The 23,647-nt window shown below is 36.5% G+C and overlaps 1 protein-coding gene across 1 annotated transcript in view; it reads left to right on the top strand.

Annotated features, from left to right (window-relative positions):
- MEGF9 (multiple EGF like domains 9) overlaps positions 1-23,647 on the top strand; it is an 83,374-nt gene that overhangs the window by 24,585 nt on the left and 35,142 nt on the right. Inside the window, exon 2 of the mRNA XM_025887935.2 lies at positions 16,496-16,697. Within this exon, the coding sequence (XP_025743720.1) occupies positions 16,496-16,697 (202 nt within the window). The remainder of the gene's footprint in view (positions 1-16,495; positions 16,698-23,647) is intronic.

The following is a 23,647-nucleotide window of genomic DNA, read 5'->3' on the forward strand; positions in this document are numbered from 1 at the left end:
CGATCCCGGGACTCCAGGATCATGACCTGAGCCGAATGCAGTCGCTTAACCAACTGAGCCACCCAGGTGCCCTCTTTCTTTCTTTCTTTCTTTCTTTCTTTCTTTCTTTCTTTCTTTCTTTCTTTCTTTCTTTCTTTCTTTCTTTCTTTCTTTTTCTTTCTTTCTTTCTTTCTTTCTTTCTTTCTTTCTTTCTTTCTTTCTTTCTTTCTTTCTTTCATATAATATATTATTTGTTTCAGGGGTACAGATCTGTGATTCATCAGTCTTACACAATTCACAACGCTCACCATAGCACATACCCTCCCCAAGGTCCATCACCATTCATTTCTCTTTTAGAGAGGCGGCAGGGGGTGGGGGCTGCGCAGTGGCAGCGGGGAGGGACAGAGGGAGAGGGGGAGAAAGAATCGCAAGAAGGCTCCATGCCCAGCATGATCCCATGACCCTGAGATCATGACCTGAGCTGAAATCAAGAGTCGGACACAACCGACTGAGCCACCCTGGTGCCCCACATTCATTTATTTATTCATTCACTCAACAGAACATTGCTTTGAACCTTTTAAACCTCCTAACCTTGCCCAGAAGCATGTGTAAAGAACATGTAAAAGGAAAACTAATGTATATACTTACCATACGCTTCCTTTGTCCATTCTACCTAAAACTGTATTCCCCAATATGCATGCCTACAGTTTCTCTTCCTCTCCCATGTTTCCCTTCCTTACATTGGTTTTTCTCCTTACCATTTAACTACCTTTTAACATACTAGATATTTAACTTGTTTGTATGTCTCCCTCCTGGTAAGATACCAGGTCATGAGGGCATGAATTTTGGTCTTTTTTATTTACTGCTGTATCCCCAGCACCTGATACAATATTTGGCACATGGTAAGCCGATAATATGTTTGCTGAGTGAATGAATAAATTCATGCCCATGGATGTGCATTTTTTTTCTTTTTTACCCTTTCAATGCATCTGATGCAGTCCTGCTTACAGTACCGTGCTATTTGTTTTCTTTCTTTCATTTCTTGACTTTACATTTAGTCCCATTTTGAGGCCATAGTTTTGGCTGTCCAGGCAAAGATTCTGTTTGTCCATTTTATTGCCTTAGGTAACCATCACTCCACTTACATCTGACCTCTCTATCTCCTAACCTAGTATCTGAAGCCCAAGAGCCATGTCTCTGTGTGTTGGGAAAGGGTGAGGTTGCATTTAGGGATAAGTCAGATGTAAAACCTGTTCTTCCAAAACTTAGATAGGACAAGTAGATAAATAACCATAGTACAAGGTTGAGTAGGATAATATTTATTACTGAGAAATGTTAATTAATGGGGAGAAACTATGTTTCATAAAAATTATGAAATATATCAAGCTTTCAGAAAAGCTTAGAGAAAGTGAACACCCTTTGTATACCTACCTCTCAGCTTTATAATATCTGAGTTTTCTCCCACATTCACCTTGGATTTTTTTTTCATCTTTAAATAAAATGCTAGATATGATTAAAGCCTCAAGTGTTCCTCCTTTATCCCATTTTCTTCCTTCCCTATTCAGATGTAACCACTATTCTGAATGTGGCCCTATGCATTTGAGAAAGCTTGTACACACACGCATACATACACACACAAATATAGTGTTGTTTCAATGTTTTAAATTTTGCACAATGGCATCTTATGCTTTTCTCACTCAGCATTTTTTTGAGACTTATCTTTGTTGGTTCACATAACTCTGAATGACTGAGTTGTTGTGTAGTTGTCCACTCTGTGAATGTACCACAATGTATTCATTTTCTTATTGGTAGGTACTTCAAATAATGTTACACTGGACATCCTTGCACATGTCTTTCTTCACATATGGGAGAGTTTCTCTAGGGCAGTGCTCCTCAATTAATGTGCATAGGAATCACCTGAGTACATTGTTAGAATGTAAATTCTGATTCAGTTGGTCTGAGGCGGGCCTGAGAATCTGCATTTCTCAAGTTCTCAGGTAATGCAGATTCATGGACACATACTGAGTTCCTAGGCACTATTAGGTTGTAGCACATCATTATCTTTCTAGATATTGCCACATTGTTCTGTGAAGACCTTATACAAGTTTATATTTCCATCAGGACTGTATGAGAGATTTGGTTGTTCCAGGAATAACCTCTTTTACATGACCACCTATATTTAATCTGTAATCATTCTCTCCTTAAAATTAGATAGATTTTTGGGAAGGGAAACGTTAAAAAATCAAGCAAAATTACTTTAGTAGATAGCTTACTTTCAACATTTCTTAGTAATTGATCTAAATTACATACATATTTTTTAATTAAAATATTTTATAAAAATTCACCTTTTTTCAAACGGTCATTCCATTTATCATTGTCAACCCAGATGGGGCTCTGACTCTAGAACAAACTATCACAGATTGCTGAAAGGAAAGGAGAACTGTGTGTCAGGCCCCGTGCTACATTGTTTCATCCCCACAGTTGTCCATGCTGACAGCTAAGTGGTAGAGCCAATGTTTGTGGCCTGGTCTGTCTGGCTTCAAAGCTTATATGGGAAATTACTTTACTACTCTTAGCTTCAGTTACCTGTAAAAACGGGGTAGATCAGACAATCAAATTCCTAAGTCCCAGCAATTAAAATTTCCTAGCTCCTTTGGTAGAAGTAAGAAAAACACACAAACACACTGTATGATAATAGCTTCTACCCCACCTATTTTTTTACTATGAATAAAAGATATGTAAAATTTACCATTGTGTAAATATACAGTTCACATTGCACATTGTGTAAGTGTTGAGCATATTTATATTGTTGTGAAACAGATCTCCAGAACTTTTTTGCAAATTTGAAACTCAGTATCGATTAAATAGAATTCCCCCTACTTCTTTCTACTTCCTAATCTCTGGTAAGTACCATTCTGCTCTCTGTTTTTCTAGATTTGACTATTTTAGATGCCTTATATAAGTGGAATCATGTAGTTTTTTTGTTTGTTTGTTTTTTGTTTTTTGTTTTTTTTGTGACTGGCTGATTTCATTTAACATAATATAATGACCTGGAGGTTCATCCATGTTGTAACATGTGACAGGATACCCTCCCTTTTTTAGGCTGAATAATATTCCATTGTATGTATATCCCACATTTTGTTTATCCATTCATCCATCAGTGGACCTTTAGGTTGCTTCCACATGTTGGCTCTTATGAATAATGCCCTGAACAGGGGATAAAATTGTGTCTTCAAGGCTCCGCTTTCAATTCTTTTGGATATATACCCAGAAGTGGGATGACTGGATCATATGGTAGTTAACATTTCTGTAGGAAACTCTGTACTGCTTCCCATAGTGATTGCACCATTTTACAATCCTGCCAATGGTGTGGTGAAAGCTTTTAAAGGTACAGAAGGTAGTGAATGGGATGCCTGAAATCAGAAATGAAGGAAAATTGGTAAATTCCATTAGAGTGGAGGTAAATTTCACTTAGCTTGTCTCTCTTAGATATTTTGGCTAATGTTGTTTGTTTCTCCAAGACTGTTACTTTAGGAGTAGAGGAGGGAATCACATTATTTCTTTTTCGATTTATTATTAACCGCTGGTCCCTGAGTACTTCTGAGATTAACTTTCATTAGTGCATTAGTGTTTTGGCAATGTTTAGGGGAAGTTCGAGGGTTGTGTTTTGTATTGTTTGCGAACTTAACATCTTGGTGCTTCCAAATTCTCATTTAAAAAAATAAAAGTCCTCCCAATCTATTTTAGCATTGACCATTTCAGTTTTCTTTTGAATATCCAATGAGAGAGAGAGTGTGTGTGTGTATGTGTGTGTGTGTAAAAGGGGTGTGATTAGGTTCCTCTAACAGCCTGTACAAGAGCAGGAGTGAGCTGTGGAGTTGGAAAAGGGCTTTCTTCTCTCTCGTGCCCTTAAGATTTTTGAATCTGAAGTGTTACCCAAATGCTTAGTCACGATGATAAAGCAAAGAACTTCACAGCTTGTAGTGTAGAACAATGTTTATACTGTGTAAGTGTTTGATAATAGTGAAGAGTGGCAGGAGAGTGGGAAGAATTTGTCAACATGTTTTGAGGAGTAAGAGGATTAGATAGGGCATACAAAGTAAGATAGCCCACTTCCAGTTCCAAAAGAAAAAGTACTTCTTTTAAGTGTCCTTTGGAATAACTCAAGGCTCAGCTATTTCACTTGGCTCTTAACTCCAAATCCATTAAACTTTAGCACTGAAGACAACTGCAGACAGGTATATTTTCTGCCTTGCAGTGTTTATTTATTTAAAAGGCAAATAGATTTAATTTCACTGTATGATATACGGACAGGTATCTGTATGTTCCTAGAGCAGTCTTTACTAGTGACACTGCCCAATTTTAGATTTTCCTGTTGGACAGCTGCAGTTGATTATCAGTAAATCTCCCACCTCCAGTCTTCTCCCCCCTGGTCCCTTCTTCACACTGCTGCTAAAGGTAATCTAATCTCAGTTGGACATCGGTGGCCTTCTGACTTTGGGGAAATTCCTTACTTTCTCTGCGCCTCCATTTCCTTCTTTTATCCCCTGTATCACCTGACCTACCTTATAGATAGGTCCTTTGAATGTTTTAAATGTTTATGCATATAAAGTGCATAAAACAGTGCCTGGCATGGAATAAGTCAACACATAAGTAAGCACTAAGTAGTGGAGTGCAGATCATTACTGTTGTCATTATTGTTGTTATTTTTGTTTTGGTGTTGTTTTTACTTCTGAAGCCCACCTCTGGCCACATCATTACTCTGCTCAAGAATTTTCCGTATTTCCCTTTTGCTTGTAGCAAACTTTTTAGGTAAATCAGAATCACTTTTGAAGCTTGTAAAAAAATCCATATTCCTGAGACCCTCTCCTCCCTCCGAGATTTCTATTCAATAGGTGTAGGATGGGACCCAGGAATCAGAGTTTCACTGTGCTCCCCTGGTGATTCTGAAGCAGGTGGCACTGATTTGGAGAATTGTTCCATGCAGGATAAAGTGCCCAAGTATACCTTTCTAATATGTATTTTCTTCTCCTTGTCCTCCCTGTCAGTCTTTGTTGCAACCATAGTAAGTAGATTTTCTCTCTACTTACTTGTCCCTATATACCCCATGTATTTTCCCAAGATAGTATGGCATAATTTTGTAATCAAATACATATTTATTCCTAATAATCCACAAACCATCCATTTAATAATATGTTTAAAAAGTTGGCTGGGATGGATGTTAAACTATAATATGTGGGACCAACCTTCTTTTATTGGAAATTAGGAACAATTTCTAGATTAAATCACTGGGTGCCTTAGGACGGTATTTTTTTTTAAGATTTTATTTATTTATTTGAGAGAGAGAGAATGAGAGAGAGCACATGAGAGGGGTTAGGGTCAGAGGCAGAAGCAGACTCCCCGCCGAGCAGGGAGCCCGATGCGGGACTCAATCCCGGGACTCCAGGATCATGACCTGAGCCGAAGGCAGTCACTCAACCAACTGAGCCACCCAGGCATGCAGGACGGTATTTTTTTTTTTAAAGATTTTATTTATTTATTTGACAAAGAGAGACACAGTGAGAGAGGGAACAGAAGCGGGGGGAGTGGGAGAGGGAGAAGCAGGCTCCTGGCTGAGCAGGGAGCCCGATGTGGAGCTCGATCCCAGGATCCCGGGATCATGACCTGAGCCGAAGGCAGACGCTTAATGACTGAACCACCCAAGTGCCCCAGTTAGGACATTATTTTTAAGTTGACCTTTTCTTTTGCTCTCTCTGCACTCCTTTCCCCAAACTAATTTTCTAGGTATTACAATGAGCAAATAGTGCTAGCCTTTAAGTTGCTCAGCTGTGCTCTGTAAATAGACACACTAAGGCAAATCTAATCCCAACCTCAGAAGCTATTGGCAGCACTTGAAATTGAAGCTCTCCTCTTTTTCTTAGCCTTTCTGTTCTATTGCTACAAAATTAAGGCATTAATGACATTATTTAGGGTAATTTGAGTGCATTCAGAGATCTCTGATGGTCCCTGTTCTCAATTCTTGCAATCTGTAGTAACATCTAAGGATGCTACTTTGCTAAAAAGATTGCTTATAATAAAAATGTAGGGTGGGGAAAGAGAAGGCCCTATCCTAGGTGTTTTCTTTGCCTTGTCTCCTGTAATTCTTAGAACATCCTCATAAGTTAGGTATCATTATCGCAATTTTATAAAAAAATCTTTACAAAGAGGGCATGAGTTTTAAAATCATAAACAATGGTTTCAGTATTTGAATCTAGGTCCCTTGACCTCATAGACTGCTCTCTTTCTCTTATAGCCTGGAGCCAGATTTTAAGTTGCACAGATTCAATTTCTGTATTTGCTCCTTCCTCCTTCCCACCTTCCCTTAAACTGAAGGATATTGTGAACGTTTTGTAAATAAAGAAGTTCATATAAATTCAAAGTTTGATAGACTAGCTATTCTTTCAAGCCATGTAGGTGGTATTTAGTCAATTCTTGCAGTACATTCTCAATTTGGTAATAGCCAGAAAGAAAAAAATGTCCTTCCAAAAAGTAAGCAATAACTTTTACAAAATGGCAAAACTGGTTTTTGAAAAGAAGTCTTGAAAAATGCAAGCAAATAGGAAAATGGTGGCACAGAAAACTTTTTTTGGCCTATGTTCAGGTAGCAGTTTTGTTCAGCATAGTCTGTATCCAGAATTTAGAGAGATACTGGAGATACTAATTAGCAGTATTATTTTAGCTATGAGACTGTATTTAAATAAAATAATTGGTCCCAAATATTAAATTATGAGTGTGTGTTTTTGGCTCTGAACAATATATTAAGACTCAGGGACCAAAAGCAAATGCAAGGTGTTCTAAGTCTCCCGTTGAGAATTATTTTTGTAGCTTGAGCAGCTGTTTCCCCCCGTCCTACTGTTTGCTAATCATCTGACTTGATGTCACCTGCTTACAAAGAAAATAGACTGAAAAAAAAAAACAACAAAACCCACCCAACTGTATTTAACAGCAGTAGGTAGAATTTTGATTTCTTTTTCTTGTTTTTCCCCTTCCCTCCTTCCCTTTTTTAAAGGAAGAAAGCTCTGTGGTGAAGTGGAATGAGGAAGAGCATTAGAGTAAGAGAAACCTGGGTCTGAACACTGTCTCACCACGTACAGTAACTCTGTGGTCTTGAGCAGTGACTTCACTTCTCTAAGTTCTGATTTCCCTATTTATAAACACCCCTTGCAAGGTTGTTGTGAAGCAAAGTGTTCATTCAAGTGAAATGTGTGACTAATAAAGGCTGAGACATTGTAGGTAATAGTAAGTGGTAATTACATTTATTACAATGAATAAGGCTGACCTAGGGATGAAATAATCAGTTGTGTGAAATGCTTTGCTCTATTTTACCAACAAACTGTCGTGGTTGAGGAAACTCAGAATTTTATCTATTGATAGCCAGGGAAGATATGACCTTCAGTGGAAGGCCTCCGTGTAATTTAAAATAGAAGTCTTACTCAAAAGAATCAAGGCAAAAAACATTAGAAATAATGAGAATTCTTCAAAATGACTATATATATATCTCCAAAGAAAATGAAGTTAATAAGTATTTCTAGCTAATACTAATTAGAGGAATTAATGGGGAAAAAATCACACTAATTACTACTGCCACAAATGATACAAAGTTTAGGAATAATTTCATCAAGATATGTATAAACTCATATAAATATATTTTTAAATTATGAAATTTTGCTGAGAGAGAGGAAGACTGAATAAATGGAGAGGCATACCTGTGCTCACAGGTAGAAAAATGGAATATTATAAAGCTACCAGTTCCTGATACACTAACTTTTAGAATAAGTGGAATTAATGGGAAAACTACAATAGGATCTTTTCTGGAGGAAATGTGGCTGTAGAGTTCAACTATCAACAACTAAAAGAAAGTGTAAAGAAAGGTAATCCATTAGTGAAACATGTTATAAAGCTGCCATTATTAAAACTTTTTTTTTTTAGTATACTGGTAAAAGAATAGATCAAGTTAATAAATCAGAAACAGATTCTGATGTGAAAAAATATATTAGCATACCACATAAAAAGGACCACAGTTTTTTTAATGATTCAACAGTCGACATTTAGGTAATTTTCAGTTTTTAGTGATTATGAATAAAACTGCTATAAACATTCACTGATGCTTACCTGTGAACATAAGTTTGCCTTTCTCTTGGGTAAATACCTAGGATTAAAGTTGCTAGGTTATATAGTAGGTATAAATTTAAGTTTATAAGAAATGGCCAGATTGTTTTCTAAGCATTCCTATTAATAACATGGAAGAGTTCTAGTTGCTCAGCACTGTTATCAGCACTGGGTACTGCCAGTTTTTTAAAATTTAGTCATTCTATTAAGTATGTACTTGTATGTCATTGTGGTTTCAATTTGCATTTTCCTAATAAAAGATGTTGAGCATCTTTCCAAGTGTTTATTTGTTATACATACACCTTTGGTGAAGTATCTGTTCAGACCTTTTCCCCATTTTAAAAGTGGTTTTTTTATTGTTAAGTTTTGAGAGTTCTTTGTGTATTCTTGACACAAGTCCTTTGACAGAAATGTGATTTGCAAATATTCTCCCACTTGGTGACTGTGTTTTCATTCTTTTAGTAGTTTTATAAAGAGCAAAAGTTTTAAATTTTAATGAAGTCCAACTTATAAATTTTCCTTTTATGGATTTTGCTTTTGGTGTTGTATCTAAAAGTTCTTTGCCCACTCCGGGGTCAATCACATTTTCTTCTATGTTTTCTTCTAGAGGTATTGTAGTTTTACATTTTACATTTGGGGCTATGATCTATTTTGAGTTAATTTTTGAACAAGGTGTGAGGTTAGGTCAAAGTTCAGCTTTTTGCATAGGGACACCCAACTGTTCCAACACCACTTATTGAAAAAATGATCCTTTCCCCTTGAATTTCTTTTGCACCTTGTCAAAAATTAGTTGATGATATTTATGCAGGTCTATTCCTGGGCTGTTTTGTTCCATTGACCTTTGTGTCTTTTCTTTCACCAATAACACATTGTCTTGATTATTATAGCTTTAAAGTAAGTCTTGAAATGAGTTATTGAAAGTCTTCCAACTTTATTCTTCTTTGGCTCTTCACGTTTCTTTACTTTTTAAAATTTATTTTAGAGTCAGTTTATGAATACCTACCAAAAAGTCCTGATGGGATTTTGACTGGGGTTCACTTAATCTATAGATTTAATTGTTATGCTGTGTCTCTCCATTTATTTAGGTCTTTTTTTGTGTTTTTTTTTCAGTGTCTTATAGTTTTTAGCATAAAGATCGTGTATATATTATGTTAGCTTTATCCCTAGGTATTTCATATGGATAGATGACAAGAATTACCCATAGTTTATAGATCAGAGACATTGAAACTCAGAGTAGTTAGACTTATTGAAGGTCACAGATCTGGTTAATTAGCAGCAAATTCTGGTTGTAAGGTGTCCTGGGTCTGTCTAGTGTTTTTTTGTACTTGTTTTGATAGTCAGAAGTTTCTCATAGTGAAAAGACATGGATTTTGGGAGTTCTTCAGTTTGGGTTGCAATCTGTTCTCCAGTACTGGTTGGTTGTGTGACTTTCATTTCTCTCAGACTTATGTTCCTTCAAGGCACCTACCTCACAGGATTGTGGTGAGGACTGAGGGATGTGTACATGTGAAGTTTTTAGTGTGATGTTGGATATACATGTCAATAACCAGTCATATCATCTTGGTTATTAGATATAGTAGTAGTGAAAGCTGGTTGTTACAACCTTTCCCAGAACTTGTCATTTTGTCTCATTAATCAGATGAATTGTCTTTGAATTGTGGAATGCTGGCAGTGAGCCAGGGCCAAGCACTAACAACATGGTCCTTAAGTGTGAGGCAGAAAATTTTCTATAAAACCTGTGTCGTTGTTACCCACTTTTCCCCCATGTGTCTACCATAAAGTAGAAGAAATGTTTTGTGACAGTGAATTATGACTGGGAATTTTAATGGATACATTTTTATTTTAAAAGGTAAAGCTTAAAGCTTTTCTTTAAAAGTAGTGGCTTTAAAACTTTCCACATTTCTGTGAGATCTGGTTTAATGCAAGAAACTCATCAGCTTTAATACCGAGTTTCTCAGTTTTGCAAAGATTTGTAACCCTACCCTGGCATAACATAAATGTGAAATGTAACTTGAGTATCAGTGTTATGCTAGAGTAAGATCTTTTATAAAAATAAAAATTCTGTTGATAATTCCTTTTCTCTAGAATGAGTCCTTTCCAAGATTCCTTTACTCTAAACCTACAAAGATGGAATATGAGCCTGATAAAAAGTACATTTTGAAATAAATAAACTTAATATTTCCTAAGTATACTTAGGAAATCAGGCCTGTAGTCAAGACAATATTATTATTTGTTGTTGTTGTTTTGTATTCTTTTGATTTATAGGCGAGGTTTGAATTAAGTATTCCTACTTTTGATTTTGACAACTATTTTTCTCTTTCTTTTCAATTTGAAAATCAGGACAGATGTTATTTTTGTAGATATTATCCTAGGTTTGTGGAAAAGAGAGACTGGGTAGATTCAAAGTCATTATACTTACAGGTATTTCCCTGGAATTTGTTTAAATAGAGTAGGGTTTTTAATGATGAATCTCAAAGGAAAGGAAACAGTTGTGTATGAAAAAGGGATGGGAATCCTGTACATCTTTATCTTATTTTTTCCTCTTCTCCTTCGTTTTACACAAGAGCAATTATAAGCCAAAGACTTAAGTTGGAGCCAAAGGAAAAAGATTCTACTTCTTTTAGTTAAATAACATTTTCTTTCTTTCTTTTATTATTTATTTATTTTTTTAAGAGAGATGAAGAGCACATGCATGTGTGGGAACTGGGGTGGGGGTGGAAGGAAGGGATAGACAGAAAGGGAGGGAGAGAATTCAGTCTTCACTGGAGCTCAGTGCAGATCCTAATGCTGGGCTCAGTCTCACGACCCTGAGATCACAACTTGAGCCGAAATTGAGAGTCAGATGCTTAACTGACTGAGCCACCCAGGTGCCCCAGTTAAAGAGCATTTTAAACCCTAAAATGTTCCACAGCTTTTTGTGCAGTAATCAATTGAAGCATTCATCAATTCTTGCTATCTTAATTGTAACATTAGCTTTGCAAGAGACTTCAATTATTAGTTGGGTCCCATGTGACTTTAGTGTCACAATCCAGCTAACGTAGTTGCTTGTGAGACACCAAGGCTTCCTTCTTGCAAAATCTAAGAACGCAGTCCAAAAAAAAAAAAAAAAAACAGAATCTAGTAAAACCTCATTGCTTTAAAAAAAATTGTTTTTTTAAAATTTACATCCAATAAAATTTACTCATATGGTATTCAGTTCTATTAATGTTTTAAATTTTGGTTATGAGATTAAGTGCTGAGCCTTGATACATTTTAAATACATGTCTTCTAGCTTTTGCTACTTTGACATTGAACAGAAGACACATAAGAAAATATTATAGTACATTTTGTATGTCTTCTGAATATGGGGAAGAATGAAAAGTTTTGGAATAGCCTAGAGCAGTTTTTAAAAAATGTTCTTAATAGATAATTTTTTTATTCTTTCAATATCTGAAGATATTGGAAGCAAGAGTGAAATCATTGTCGAAGGAATGAAAAGGAGTTGGAAATAGAGTTTTGCAAAGGTGTTTCCACAATTTTGCAAGAGGCTATATAGGTAGGATTTCAGGCTATATTCCTGAATCAGATTCCTGTGAGTGCTCTGTGTTAGTTATATTTACAAGTATTTTCCCAGTCTCCATGCATAAATGCAATACTTGTTTTGTAATCAATTTAGTTCAGCAACAGTGTTCTTATCAATTAACATTTTTTTTGTTCTATGACATTTGCATCATGAATTGACTGGGGACAAAATTTTTTTCATTTCCTCATTCAGGTCTTTCATTTACTGCTTTTACAGTTCTTTTTTATCTTCAAAAGGCTAACACACTATTGTACCAAATTGCTTGAGTTTCCAGACATCATAGTTAATTACAACACTCAGAAAGGACTTCAAAAAGAGACAGAGAGACAGAGGACACATTAATTGGGACATAGTATCACAATTAATATTTTTCTAAAAACTACCATCAAAGTAGCTGCAGATACCAAAACACAATTACAATTCTCTAGAAGATATGATGGACTTTTTACTGCGCAGTGACATGAGGTTGTTAAAAGCTGGATGCAGAAAGAAGACTTCCAGGTGTATGAGAAAAGATCTTTAGTATGTGCAGGGAGACGATCTCTTACCAGTATAAGTGTTTGTGCACAAAGCGAGTGGGGAGCTTATGGGACTTCTAAACAAAGTTACTCTATATTTATTTTTTATTGCTGAGATTGTTCATCTCCTGGCCCTTGGTAAGGATTGTTTGAAAAAGTTCAGTATTTGATTTAAATGTGATGATTATTTTGGATAGTTTTACTATAAAATCATCACGTACGTTCAAGTTCTCAGAGAAAAATGCCAAGTTATTGTCTCTTCTCTGGGCCTTTATATTTCTATTTTCAAATAGTCTGGCACCAGATTTTAGTTTCTTATTCTTCCTTAGGGTTCAATTCATTGCTCTTCATAGTATTTCATTGCTCTTCAGAAGTCAAACAAAAATAAAAAATATTGCTAAAGATTGCTGTCTCTTTGCTAACATTTATGTTACTTTTCTCTAATTATTTCTCTATAGAGCTTTCCCAAGAATCACAGGGCATTGAAAGAAAATCCACAGCTCAAATGATGGAGAATTTACTTCGTATGTACTCTTAGGCAGCCACATGAGATTTTTGGCATTTCATTCAGACTTGTCCGTGATTAGTTTTTTGTGTCCTCTTCGTATTGTTTCATTCCCATTAACATCCATACTTGTGACTTACCATCAGTCGTGTCCCTGACTCCTTTGTGCTGCTTTGCTAAGATTCTACCTCATTAAAAAGTCAGCACTTTGTCTCTTTTCTTGGCTATAGATCCTTCCTACTCCTTCTATCAACTGAAATTCCTTTCTTCTTCTTCATATTGCCAGCCTGCTAGTAAATTGCATTGTTTCTGCATTAACTCCTGTTTGGTTCTATATGAATGTCAAGAACTGTGAAGGCTCTGAGTTTTTACTCTATTTACAAGCTAACAAATTATCCTAACACAATTTATTGGATATTCATAGTGCTTTACATTTATTACTGTTGTTCATACTATTCATTTAAGTTGGGTCATTTCATTTGAAGTCAGTCACTGGGATAGGGCCTCAGATTCTGAGCTCCAAACAGAAAAGATGCATGTGTTCCCTGGCATTTTGTATGCTTTGCTTTAACTTCCTTTCCTTTGGTTAATTTGGAGAGGAATGTTAATGTGATAGTACATTTTGTCTTCATAAATCAACCCCCTTCTTAGCACGAGGGTTGCTGCTCTTGCTGAAATATTTGCCATATATTCCACTACTACTAGGATGGTTAATACAAGGGGCATATAATCAATAAATGCTCTTTTCATCCTCCCTAAAACCACATCCTTAACCCTTCTGTTTTCATCATTGTATTTGTAGGCACCCATATTGGTAATATATGAAGCCCAGAATACATATTATACCTCTTATTTTCTTCCTAGATAACCTACAACTTGGATTTCTGAATGTCGGGACACTAATTCTGTTTCCTAAACATTGTCAAAAACTGCCATGGTAATAAACCCAATCCCAGGCTTTCTTGTCCACAGAGTATAACAAAGCTGTGGCCTATGAATCTGACATCTGAATTGTTGTTGTGTTATTTTATCTGGTGTCTCTTTCTTCCAGCTCTACTTCTCACAGTACTCCAAACTACCTCCAGCTTCAGTGTTTGGGTTGAGGGTAATTGGTACTGTATTATGCCCTGTTTACAGACAAGAAAATGAAGGCACAATGAGGGTAGTTAACTTCTCTAAAGTCATAAAGTTAGTAATGAGAGAGCTGGATTTCAACCCATAGCCGTCTGCCTGTATAGTCTGTATTCATAACTGGTTCACTTTCCTGCCTCTTCAACTTACTGGCATATGAGAGTTATAGGTAATAGATGTTGTTACAGATTCATACGAGGGGTAATAGAATTAGAGTTTGTGGAGGAGTAAGTTTCAGCTGATTCTTGAAATAGGGAATAGGTTTGAATACGTGGAGAGTAGAGAGCATTTCAAGGAGGACAAAATGAGCAAAGGTTCAAAGATGAGACTAAAAAGAATATGTTCAGAGGATATGGAAGAGATTGACTTGGCTCTAGAGAAGTAATAAATAGCTAATGAACTTGATTTGTACTGAAGTTTATCCGTTAGAACTTTATTGGAAAAAAACAGTTTTTCCTCAAAGTTTTTAGGTTATGTTATTTTATTTTTTTAAAAGATTTTATTTATTTATTTGACACACAGAGAGAGACAGCTAGCGAGGGAACACAAGCAGGGGGAGTGGGAGAAGGAGAAGCAGGCTCCTGGCTGAGCAGGGAGCCCGATGCGGGGCTTGATCCCAGGGTCCTGGGATCATGACCTGAGCCGAAGGCAGACGCTTAACGACTGAGCCACCCAGGCGCCACTAATTAAGTTATTTAAAAAAAAAATACTTATCTCATTGATTGGGAATACTGATTCAGGTTTCAGATGGAAGTACATTTGTAAGGAAATAATAGAATAAAATTCTGCCTTAGAATTTTTTCTTAATCTGTTCATTTTCTTGAGCTAGTTCTGTCCACACCAGCATAATTTGGTTAGTTTAACTTGTGATGAAATTGGTCCAGCAGGAGGAATTGGATGTATGTTGAAATTCTGCCAGATTTGGAAGAAAAATATTATTTTAAGCATTCTGGTCATTTTTGGTGGAGTGTAGGTCTTACCATGAAGTTGTCATTGGCAACTTTTCAGACCACTAAACATGGCTTCCTTATTTACAAAAACCACAAACACACACACACACACACACACACACCCCAAACACTACAAATAATGTGAAAACAAGTAACTCTGTCAAAGAGATGTCATGCTTACATAGCCTAGTAAAAATAAGTTGACTGAGATGGGAAGCTGATACCTTTCCTAAGTTTGGTGAATGAAGAAATCTTGAATTCTTCTCTGAGATTTGTAACTAATTTACCACACATGCTTGAATTATGCATAAAATAAATCACTCACCAATATATGTATATTCATTCATTTGATCTATTTACAAATTAGAATAGCTGGAAAGATCAGGGAGATAAGCTGACCCCAAAGATTAGGAACTGAAGAAGTGTGGGAGGTATGGATTGGTATGGGCGCAGCCAAGTGGGAATTTCTCTATGGAATCCTTTGCTTTGACTTGTGTGAATAAGCAGCTTGTGATGACATTAGGAATTTTAATTTCCTTTTCCAGACTAGAGAAGCATATGCCTTTATAACATTCTATTTAAGACCCTGGATTTGCAGTTATTCAGTAACTTTTAAAAAATCATCAAAAATGACATTAAAATTATTTTTTCCAAGCTAAATTTTTATAAATGTAAAATGTCATTTCATATAGTGCCTTACCTACTCAGAAGTTTAATTTGTACTAGATTCTGGAGGGACTTGTTAAACCTAGGTTTGTAGCTATTTTGGAATTGGGGCTATTTCTAAACTGTGTACAAGGTTTTACTTCATCTGCAGTTGACTTTACTTGTTTTTTTAAATGCTCACAAGGTCCTGTGTTGGTATTGTGTCAAACCATTGTTGAAAATACTTTCTTGATAAAATGAGTGTAAACAATAGCAAAAACCAAATTCGAGCTGACCTTTAAATACATCTGCATTTAAAGGCTAAAGCCAAGGACTTCTAAATATTTTCATCCAAAGAACTCTTTGAAATGTAGCTAAAGGAAAGTTTATTTTCTAAATCTTAAAACTTAGGAAAGGGATTCAAACTGTGATTGGTTTTAGCCCACTGATCAGGATGACTGTGGCCACTTTCTCATCTAGGATTTATTGTTCATCTTTCCTTACCTTAAAGTTTCAACTCTCCATGAATTCGTTCCTGGGAAGAACATATTAGCTTATCATTCCAGCTCCAGCACAATTTTGGCTGACCTGTATAAGTGACCACAGTAAACCATTTGAGTCTTAGGCTTTTGCTGCTGTACAGTGAGACTCTTCATTATTTAACATGTTGCCATTTCCAGCATGTGCTCTCAGTGCCATGTGGGTAAGCCTAGGCCTTTGAGGTCTCTAGTCCAGCAAAACTGAGTAGTATACAGGGTCCCCCCCCTCCCATATTAGAGTGTAGGGTAGAAGGGCTAGAAGATAAGGAGTACTGGCAAGGACACTGAGAATGTTAGCTTTATAATTATGAGTGATGTATAGTTTTACATACTTGACTGCCTATATTTCCCATCTTAAATAAATGGGTCAGCAGGTGAATTTGAACCAGAATTCATTCTTTTTCCCATCCTTACAAAATCATTATGAACATTTATTAGGAAAAATAAAATAGCATTCATTTTATTAAGAAAGCATTAAATCTTAGTTACTAATGTCTCTTCCCTTCTTTCGTTTATAGATGATGCATGTAACTGCTCTGTGGTGGGAAGCCTGGACGTGAATCACTGCAACCAGACCACAGGGCAGTGTGAGTGTTGGCCACCTTATCAAGGGCTCCGCTGTGACACCTGCAGGGACAGCTTTTACCTGAATCACACTTCTGGGCTCTGTCTGCCGTGTGACTGTAGTCCACATGGAGCCCTCAGCGTGCTCTGCAGCAGGTAAGCAGCAGTGGGTGGAGGTGGTGCTATTTTATCAAGAAAAAGAAAAGGCTCTTGCTCTCAAGGACCAGAGTGTTTTAAATAAAGGGGGAAGAGGGGGCATAGATTTATAAAATATTTCATATACTTTTATTTTCTCACTTTGTATATTTAATATCAAAATTAAAAAGCATCTAATTTACTGATCTAGTTCTTCAAAAGGACCTGGGTCACCAATTTTGCTTTGTGATAATTTCTCGGAAAAAAATTATTGAGAAAGCAGTCTCCTTTCTGGAAGTGATAACTTCCTGGCATTTCCAGTGGAAACGTTCTTATTATGTTTATTCACATTTTCAGGAAACTTACTCTTTGCTTTATTTTTTCTCTTATCCAAATGCCAGAACTGTTTCTTTGCACATCTAAGGCTTAAAGTTGATAATATCCTAATTTCTCTAACTAGTGGGGAAAAGACTGGTTTCACCAGCACATTTTGGGGGACCAAAACTTGACTAAGTAGGAATTATCTGGAAATGACCTTTAAAATATTATGTTATTTGGAGGCAACTTAATGTAGTAGAACAGTATCCCACCATCTGAGGATATGCCTTCTATTACATTGAAAGTAATTATTCTTTGACCTTGTATGAGGCACCTAGCTTTTTGTGAAACCCAAATCAAAAAGCTGAAGAGACAGTGTTATGTAATGAAAAGAACATAAGCTTTACAATCAGCCTAACCTGGGTATAGATCCAAGATCTGTTTCCACTTAGGAGCTTTGTGCTTTCAGCAAGTTACTTCATTTTTCTGAGCCTCAGTTTCTTCTCAAAGTTGTTGTGAAGGTTAAATAGATAGATACGCGTAAAATGCCTAGCCACATCACACAATACATTCTGGGTTGTTTTAATTTCAAAGGAATACTGTTGGCTTAAATGAGGAAATAGTTTTAAAGAACTCTTAGCTCCTTGGTAGAAGTTTCTTTAAACACAGCCGTCAGTTATCTTGGATGCTTTATAAATCATACTGTACACATAATATGCAATATTGTGTCATATTATACCTCTATTAAAAATATGGATGTGAACTGGATTAACAAGTTTATAATTTCGGGCATCTAGGTGGCTCAATCGGTTAAGTGTCTGCCTTGGCTCAGGTCATGATCCCTGGGTCCTGGGATGGAGTCCTGCATCGGGCTCCCTGCTCAGTGGGGAGTCTGCTTCTCCCTCTCCCTCTGCCCTTCCCCGCTGCTCATGCTCTCTCCCTCTCTAGCTCTTGCTCTCTCTCAAATAAATAAAATCTTAAAAAAGAAAGAGAAGTTTATAATTTCAAGTGCAACAATAATCAATGCTTATGATGGTTGGTATTTTAAAATAGTTATTTGTTTTAATCTTTGAAACTCTTTTTATGTGGGTTTTTAAATCACAGGGATACTAAGTGGCGGAGAAAGAATTCTCAGTTAGGATTCCAAGCCCAGTGTCCCTATCACCATGTCATGCAGCTTCTATAAGGAGAAAACTGATAATCATTCTATTATTTGAGGTTGAGAATATAGTAGTTACTTATCATTGCTCCTTTTGCTCCCTAAAAACATGCCCGCACAAGTCATCCTTAGGAGGTTCAACTTTCTTACCATTTTAAAAGATGAGATTTGGATAAGTTTGTTCATTCTAATATCCAATGGCATGACTACTACTTCCTTTAGAATGAGATTCTGCAAAAAAATTATTCCCTGAGCACTTTGGAGAGATAAAACAGTGTTTACTTCTAGGCCAAACGGCTTTGTTAGAGGAGAAAGAAATAAGGGGAGCATTGAGAGAGAGTTTTAAAAGCTGGAGAGGAGGGAAAACAGTAATTCTAAAATTCATGTAGTATCTTACTGTTTCCATCGATCTTTTACAAATTATTTCTTTTTTAAAAAAGATTTATTTATTTAATTTAGAGACACAGAGAGAGAGAGAGGTGGCATGTGAGTGGGGGGAGCGGCAGAGGGAAAGAATCTTTAAGCAGACTCTCTGCTGAGCACAGAGCCCGAGAAGGGGCTCCATCGATCCCAAGACCCATGAGATTGTGACTGAGCTGAAACCAATAGTCGGATCTTTAAGCTACTGAGCCACCCAGGTGGCCCTATAAATTATTTCTGATTCTCCCTCCCCACCCCCCCGCCGGACAGTTAGTGCCATTAAGTGACATGGGCTAAACACTGTTCTGAAAATAGGTCGTAACTAGAGAGTAGTGGAAAAGTGTATTGGACTAGTAACTCAAAGATCCAGGGTGGGGGTCTGTAAACTACAGTCATGAACCAAATCCAGTCCGCTGCCTGCTTTTGTAAATAAAGTGTCCTGGGACACAGGTGCACTCACTTGTTTACGTATCATCTGTGACTGCTTTTGCACTGCTGTGGCAGAGCTGACTCGTTGCAACAGAGACTGTGTGGCCTGCAAACCTAAAATATTTACTGTCTGTCTCTTTAAGAAAAAGTTTGCCAACCCCTGGTTTAGGGTTCCAATCCTGGTAGATATTGCCAGGTAACCACGTAGCTTTGGGAAAGTCACTTTACTTTTTTTAAGCATTTATCTTTTAATCTGTGAAGTGGTGATAATAATCCATGTCCTGTTTCTCTCCTGTATAAAGTTGTTTTGTCTTAAAGATCAAACAAGAAAATGCATTTGTAAATTTTTACAATCTATACTTTCTAGATATACAGTAAAAATAATACTAGAAACCATTTTTTGAGCATGTACTGTATGCTAGGTCACTTATGTTCAGTATCTCATTTAATTTTCAAAAAACTCCCTTGAGGAGAGCACTGTTATTTTCCCACTTTGAATATGAGAATTTTGATGTTTAGGGGGTATAGTTAACTTGTGTAAGCTTACACACTAAAGCTACCATTCAATCCAGTTGAACAAATGTAATAAGCAAGTGCTTATTCCGTGAAACAGAATGACTTCATAATTACACAGTTGTTTTTCCTAGTAGAAACGCTCTTGGTATTTAACACCCAAATATCCTAGAATGTTCTTATCTCTCAATTCAGTGTGTTTTGGCTGATGGTTCTTTAAGAAAAATTTGTATTTATATCCTGGAAACTCAATAATGCCGTATACAACGTTTTAAACAAAGTAACATGTGGGAAGTCTTGTGTTAAATTCCAGATAAAATCGGTATAATGTCAGAATCCCATGTAAACAATCTGTAAATTGTACCACATGTCAACAAAGAGGATGTGCAGCATGTTACTGCATATAAAGCCCCTGGCAACAACCATGGAAATTGCTTTGGATCAGGAAGGGATGTTGTAAGCATTTTACATCCTAACATGGGACTTTGGTACTTATTTATAGGTGCTTTACTGTGTTTTAGTTACAGTCTAGAAAGGTGGTTAGTAGTTTTGGGTTGATATGTAATGAATTATAATTATTTTCACTTGAAATATTGGAAAATAGGTTCTTTGTTGGCATTTCATGTAGAATATACTGGATCCAATCATCCAGTAATGGATGATTGATGTTAAGCAGGAGGGAGAAGATACCTGTATTATGATGACGATGATGATGATGATTACTATTGCTTGATCTATATGGACTGTTTTCTCTGCATACCTGATGGGTTCTATTATCCTTAGTAGGTCTTTTTTTTGATAAGTAACATGTAATTTTATAATATCTGCATATAGTCAAAGTATGTTGATTTCTCACATCCTTTACCATCATCTTCTAATTGACATCTGGAAGGACCTTGCTTCCCCTGCCGCCCTTAAAAGTGATATCTGTTTTCTCTCTCTCTTGTTCCTCTTATCTCTGGACCTGGAGCTGGAATAGATAATCTTCCTTGTTCGTGATTGCCACTTGCAGAGTTCTCTCCCTTCTCCCTTTCTAAAAACGTTGCCTCCGAAGCTCATAGCAGCAGAGCATGCTGTTCTACCTCCGTGTTGCTGTTCCCCTACCAGGCACTACCCCTGATTTCTTATACACAGCTCACTGTTGTCTCTCCACCATGACATCTGTCAAAATCCTGGATGATTTCATATCTGTAGATGATCTCAATGGTTTGGCCTTTCAGTTTCTTGACCTCTCTTCCAATAAACCTTCCTCCTTGCTCCCGCCAAGCTTTGTTTTATTTGCCCTATTTCTTGATTGTCTGTGGCCCCAAAGATAGGTATATTAATTTTTTTGAGATAAATGCATAATCCTTTTCTATGGGTTGCTGCAGAGTAATATTTAATTTAAAAAATTTTAACAGTGTTATTTCAGAATGTCAGGCAATTTGTCAGAACAAACAGCACATCACTGAAATCCTTTAAAAACCTGGACTCAAAGAAAGTCTTTAGAAGGAAGGTTCGGGAGCTTTAAATCCAGCTGTAAACACTGCATTTCTCGCTACCAGAAAGGAAGTTAAATTGACACAAGACCAGAACAGAAATGGGAAGTTGCAGGACTATGTACTTTGGCAAGAACATATGGGTGAACTATGAGGAAACACCTCTGTGTTCTGCTCTGCTATAAATTATATATGAGTTAAGGAAAAAGGAAATTGTAGGCAAGCAGTGTATGTGTAGTAGAAAGGAAATGAGTTCTGAAATTAGTGACTTTGATTCTATTCTTAGTTTAGCCACTTACTAACTGTATGACCTTCATGAAGATATCTGACCTCTCTAAGCCTCAGTGTTTTCATATGTAAAATAATATATGTGGCATGAAGGATTTTTGTGAGACTTAAATTGTGTGTGTGTATGTCCACTTACATTGTGACTGGCACATAGATTCAGCTCAATAACTTCCTAGAGGATGAATCTATTTTTTTTTTTAAATATGAGGAATAGAATTGGTAACTCACCAAAGAGGAGGATTAAATCCACCTCTGTTGTGCATGAGGAAGGATTGGGGTATTTGTTTTTGTTGATAGGCTAAAGAAGAAATTGTTCATTCTAACAGGAAAAAAATTTAAATTCTTTTCCTCCATTTGCACAAACATATTAAACCTCTTAAAATTGGACAATCTATATTTTCTTTCTTTGTTTTTTAAGAGGGAGGGAGAGAGAGAGAATGAGTGGGGAGGGGCAGAGGGAGAGGAAGAGAGAGAATCTTAAATAGGCTCCACACCCAGCTCGGAGCCTGACGCAGAGCTTGATCTCACAAACTGAGATTATGACCTGAGCCAAAATCAAGAGTTGGACGCCTAACCAACTGAGCCACCCAGGCGCCCCGACAATCTATATTTAATAATAATAATAATAATAATAATAGTTAAAGTTAATCGAACACGTGGTAGGCACTATCCTAAACCCTTTGCATGTAGCAGTTGATTTAATCCCTATAGCAGCTGTATCAGCTAGGCACTATTATTATAATTCTCATTTGCACAGGAAAAAAAAATTGGAAGTTAGATAAATTGCCTAACTTATGATGTAATAACCAGTAAGTAAAAGTGTTGGGATTGAAACATTTGCAACTTGGAACTAGAGTTTGGGGTATGTTAGATTATATATTATATAATTACATAAATTGTATATTATAGAATTGGTGACTCACAAAGAGGAGCAAAAATTTTGGAGTAAAACAATATTGCTTTTGCTCTGTGTGGAAGCCTATAATCTATGCTAGACTAAAGGGCACAAAACTACTAGAAGCCAATACAAAACAGTTTATAAATATACGCTGAATTTCTAAGTCAAATAGTTTAGAGCGGGAAAAGAATAAACTGAAGTAATAAGGAAAAAGGCTTTCCAGAGGAGGTGGGAACTGAGATGAGCCTTCTAAGTTATGACGTAGGAAGGCAGAGGGCTGAGAAGAAGACCTTATCAGGAGGAAAAAAACCATGCAAATTGAAGTGAATTTCCTAAGATTATACAATGAGATGAGAAATCTGATCTCCTAACACCTACTCAAAATTCTTTTCTGTTTCCACCTCCCTGTTCTCTTTTTAAAAATAAATAGAAGTAGAATAATGGACTCAATTCTATCCTGATTCTCTTGTACATCTAATGCCCATGGAACAAACAGCTGGCTTTTAAAAAATTCATCTCTCTGTTCTTTATGCCCCTATATTTTCAGTGGGAGTTGCCCTAGTGAGGGTAGAACTTGGCTATGGGAGCCAGATGTGGGTTGAGCAACGTCTTTATGTGCAAACACAAAGTCCTTTATGTACTGACAGATGGCCACCCCCTCATAGCACCATTGGTGTTCCAACCTTTTTAATTGGGAAGGAGTTGGTCTACGATATCTTAACTTTTCAGTTTTGCTTTTGCAATGCATTTCTAATGTTTTCCTGATTTATATTTGGACATATGTTTAATAAGTGAATGGAGAAATCAGATAACATGTTATCTCAAAAATCAGCTTGCCTAGTGAGAGCCTGAATCTTTTACTATAGCCCTTAAAATATTGTCAGGGCTGGCTTTATATGTAGGCAATTATACACTGATTTGAGATTTTTTAATGCATTCATAGTAGGTTAGTATGCAAGGTGTATCATTATAGACTGTCTCTGTAAGATAACAAAGAAGTTCTGTAGTGGCGTAATATCCTTTTACATAAAATCTGTGGTTGCTGCTGTACAGTAAGTGTATTTTGAAATATTTATTATTTTGCATTTTAATTATGGGAATATGCCCCAGGACAGAGGGCAAAATTTTACTCATGAGGTCAACTTATAATGAAATAAATGTGAAATAGAAAGATGGCAAACCTCTGAGGCTCATGTTCACATGGGGTTCAGAAAATCATCGCTTGTGTCATAATTGAGAGTAACAGCTGCTTGTGTAAACTCTTCTTTATTACTTTGCATATGATTCTGGGAGATCAAGAAAAAGTTATTTGATTACTAGAAACAGTTAACAATCGAGGAAAGCTGTGTCATTTTATTCATTCATTTCATTTAATAAAGGCATTGCATTTGCCAACTCTGTGTCCAAAGACATTATCCCTGTGTTCATGGCACTTACTCTCAGTGGAAAGATGGAAACGCAAACAAAA

The sequence above is a fragment of the Callorhinus ursinus genome, unplaced genomic scaffold (genome assembly GCF_003265705.2).
Source record: "Callorhinus ursinus isolate GAN/ISIS: 27379988/994484 unplaced genomic scaffold, GSC_fseal_2.0 scaffold24, whole genome shotgun sequence".
Classification (NCBI taxonomy): Eukaryota; Metazoa; Chordata; class Mammalia; order Carnivora; family Otariidae; genus Callorhinus; species Callorhinus ursinus.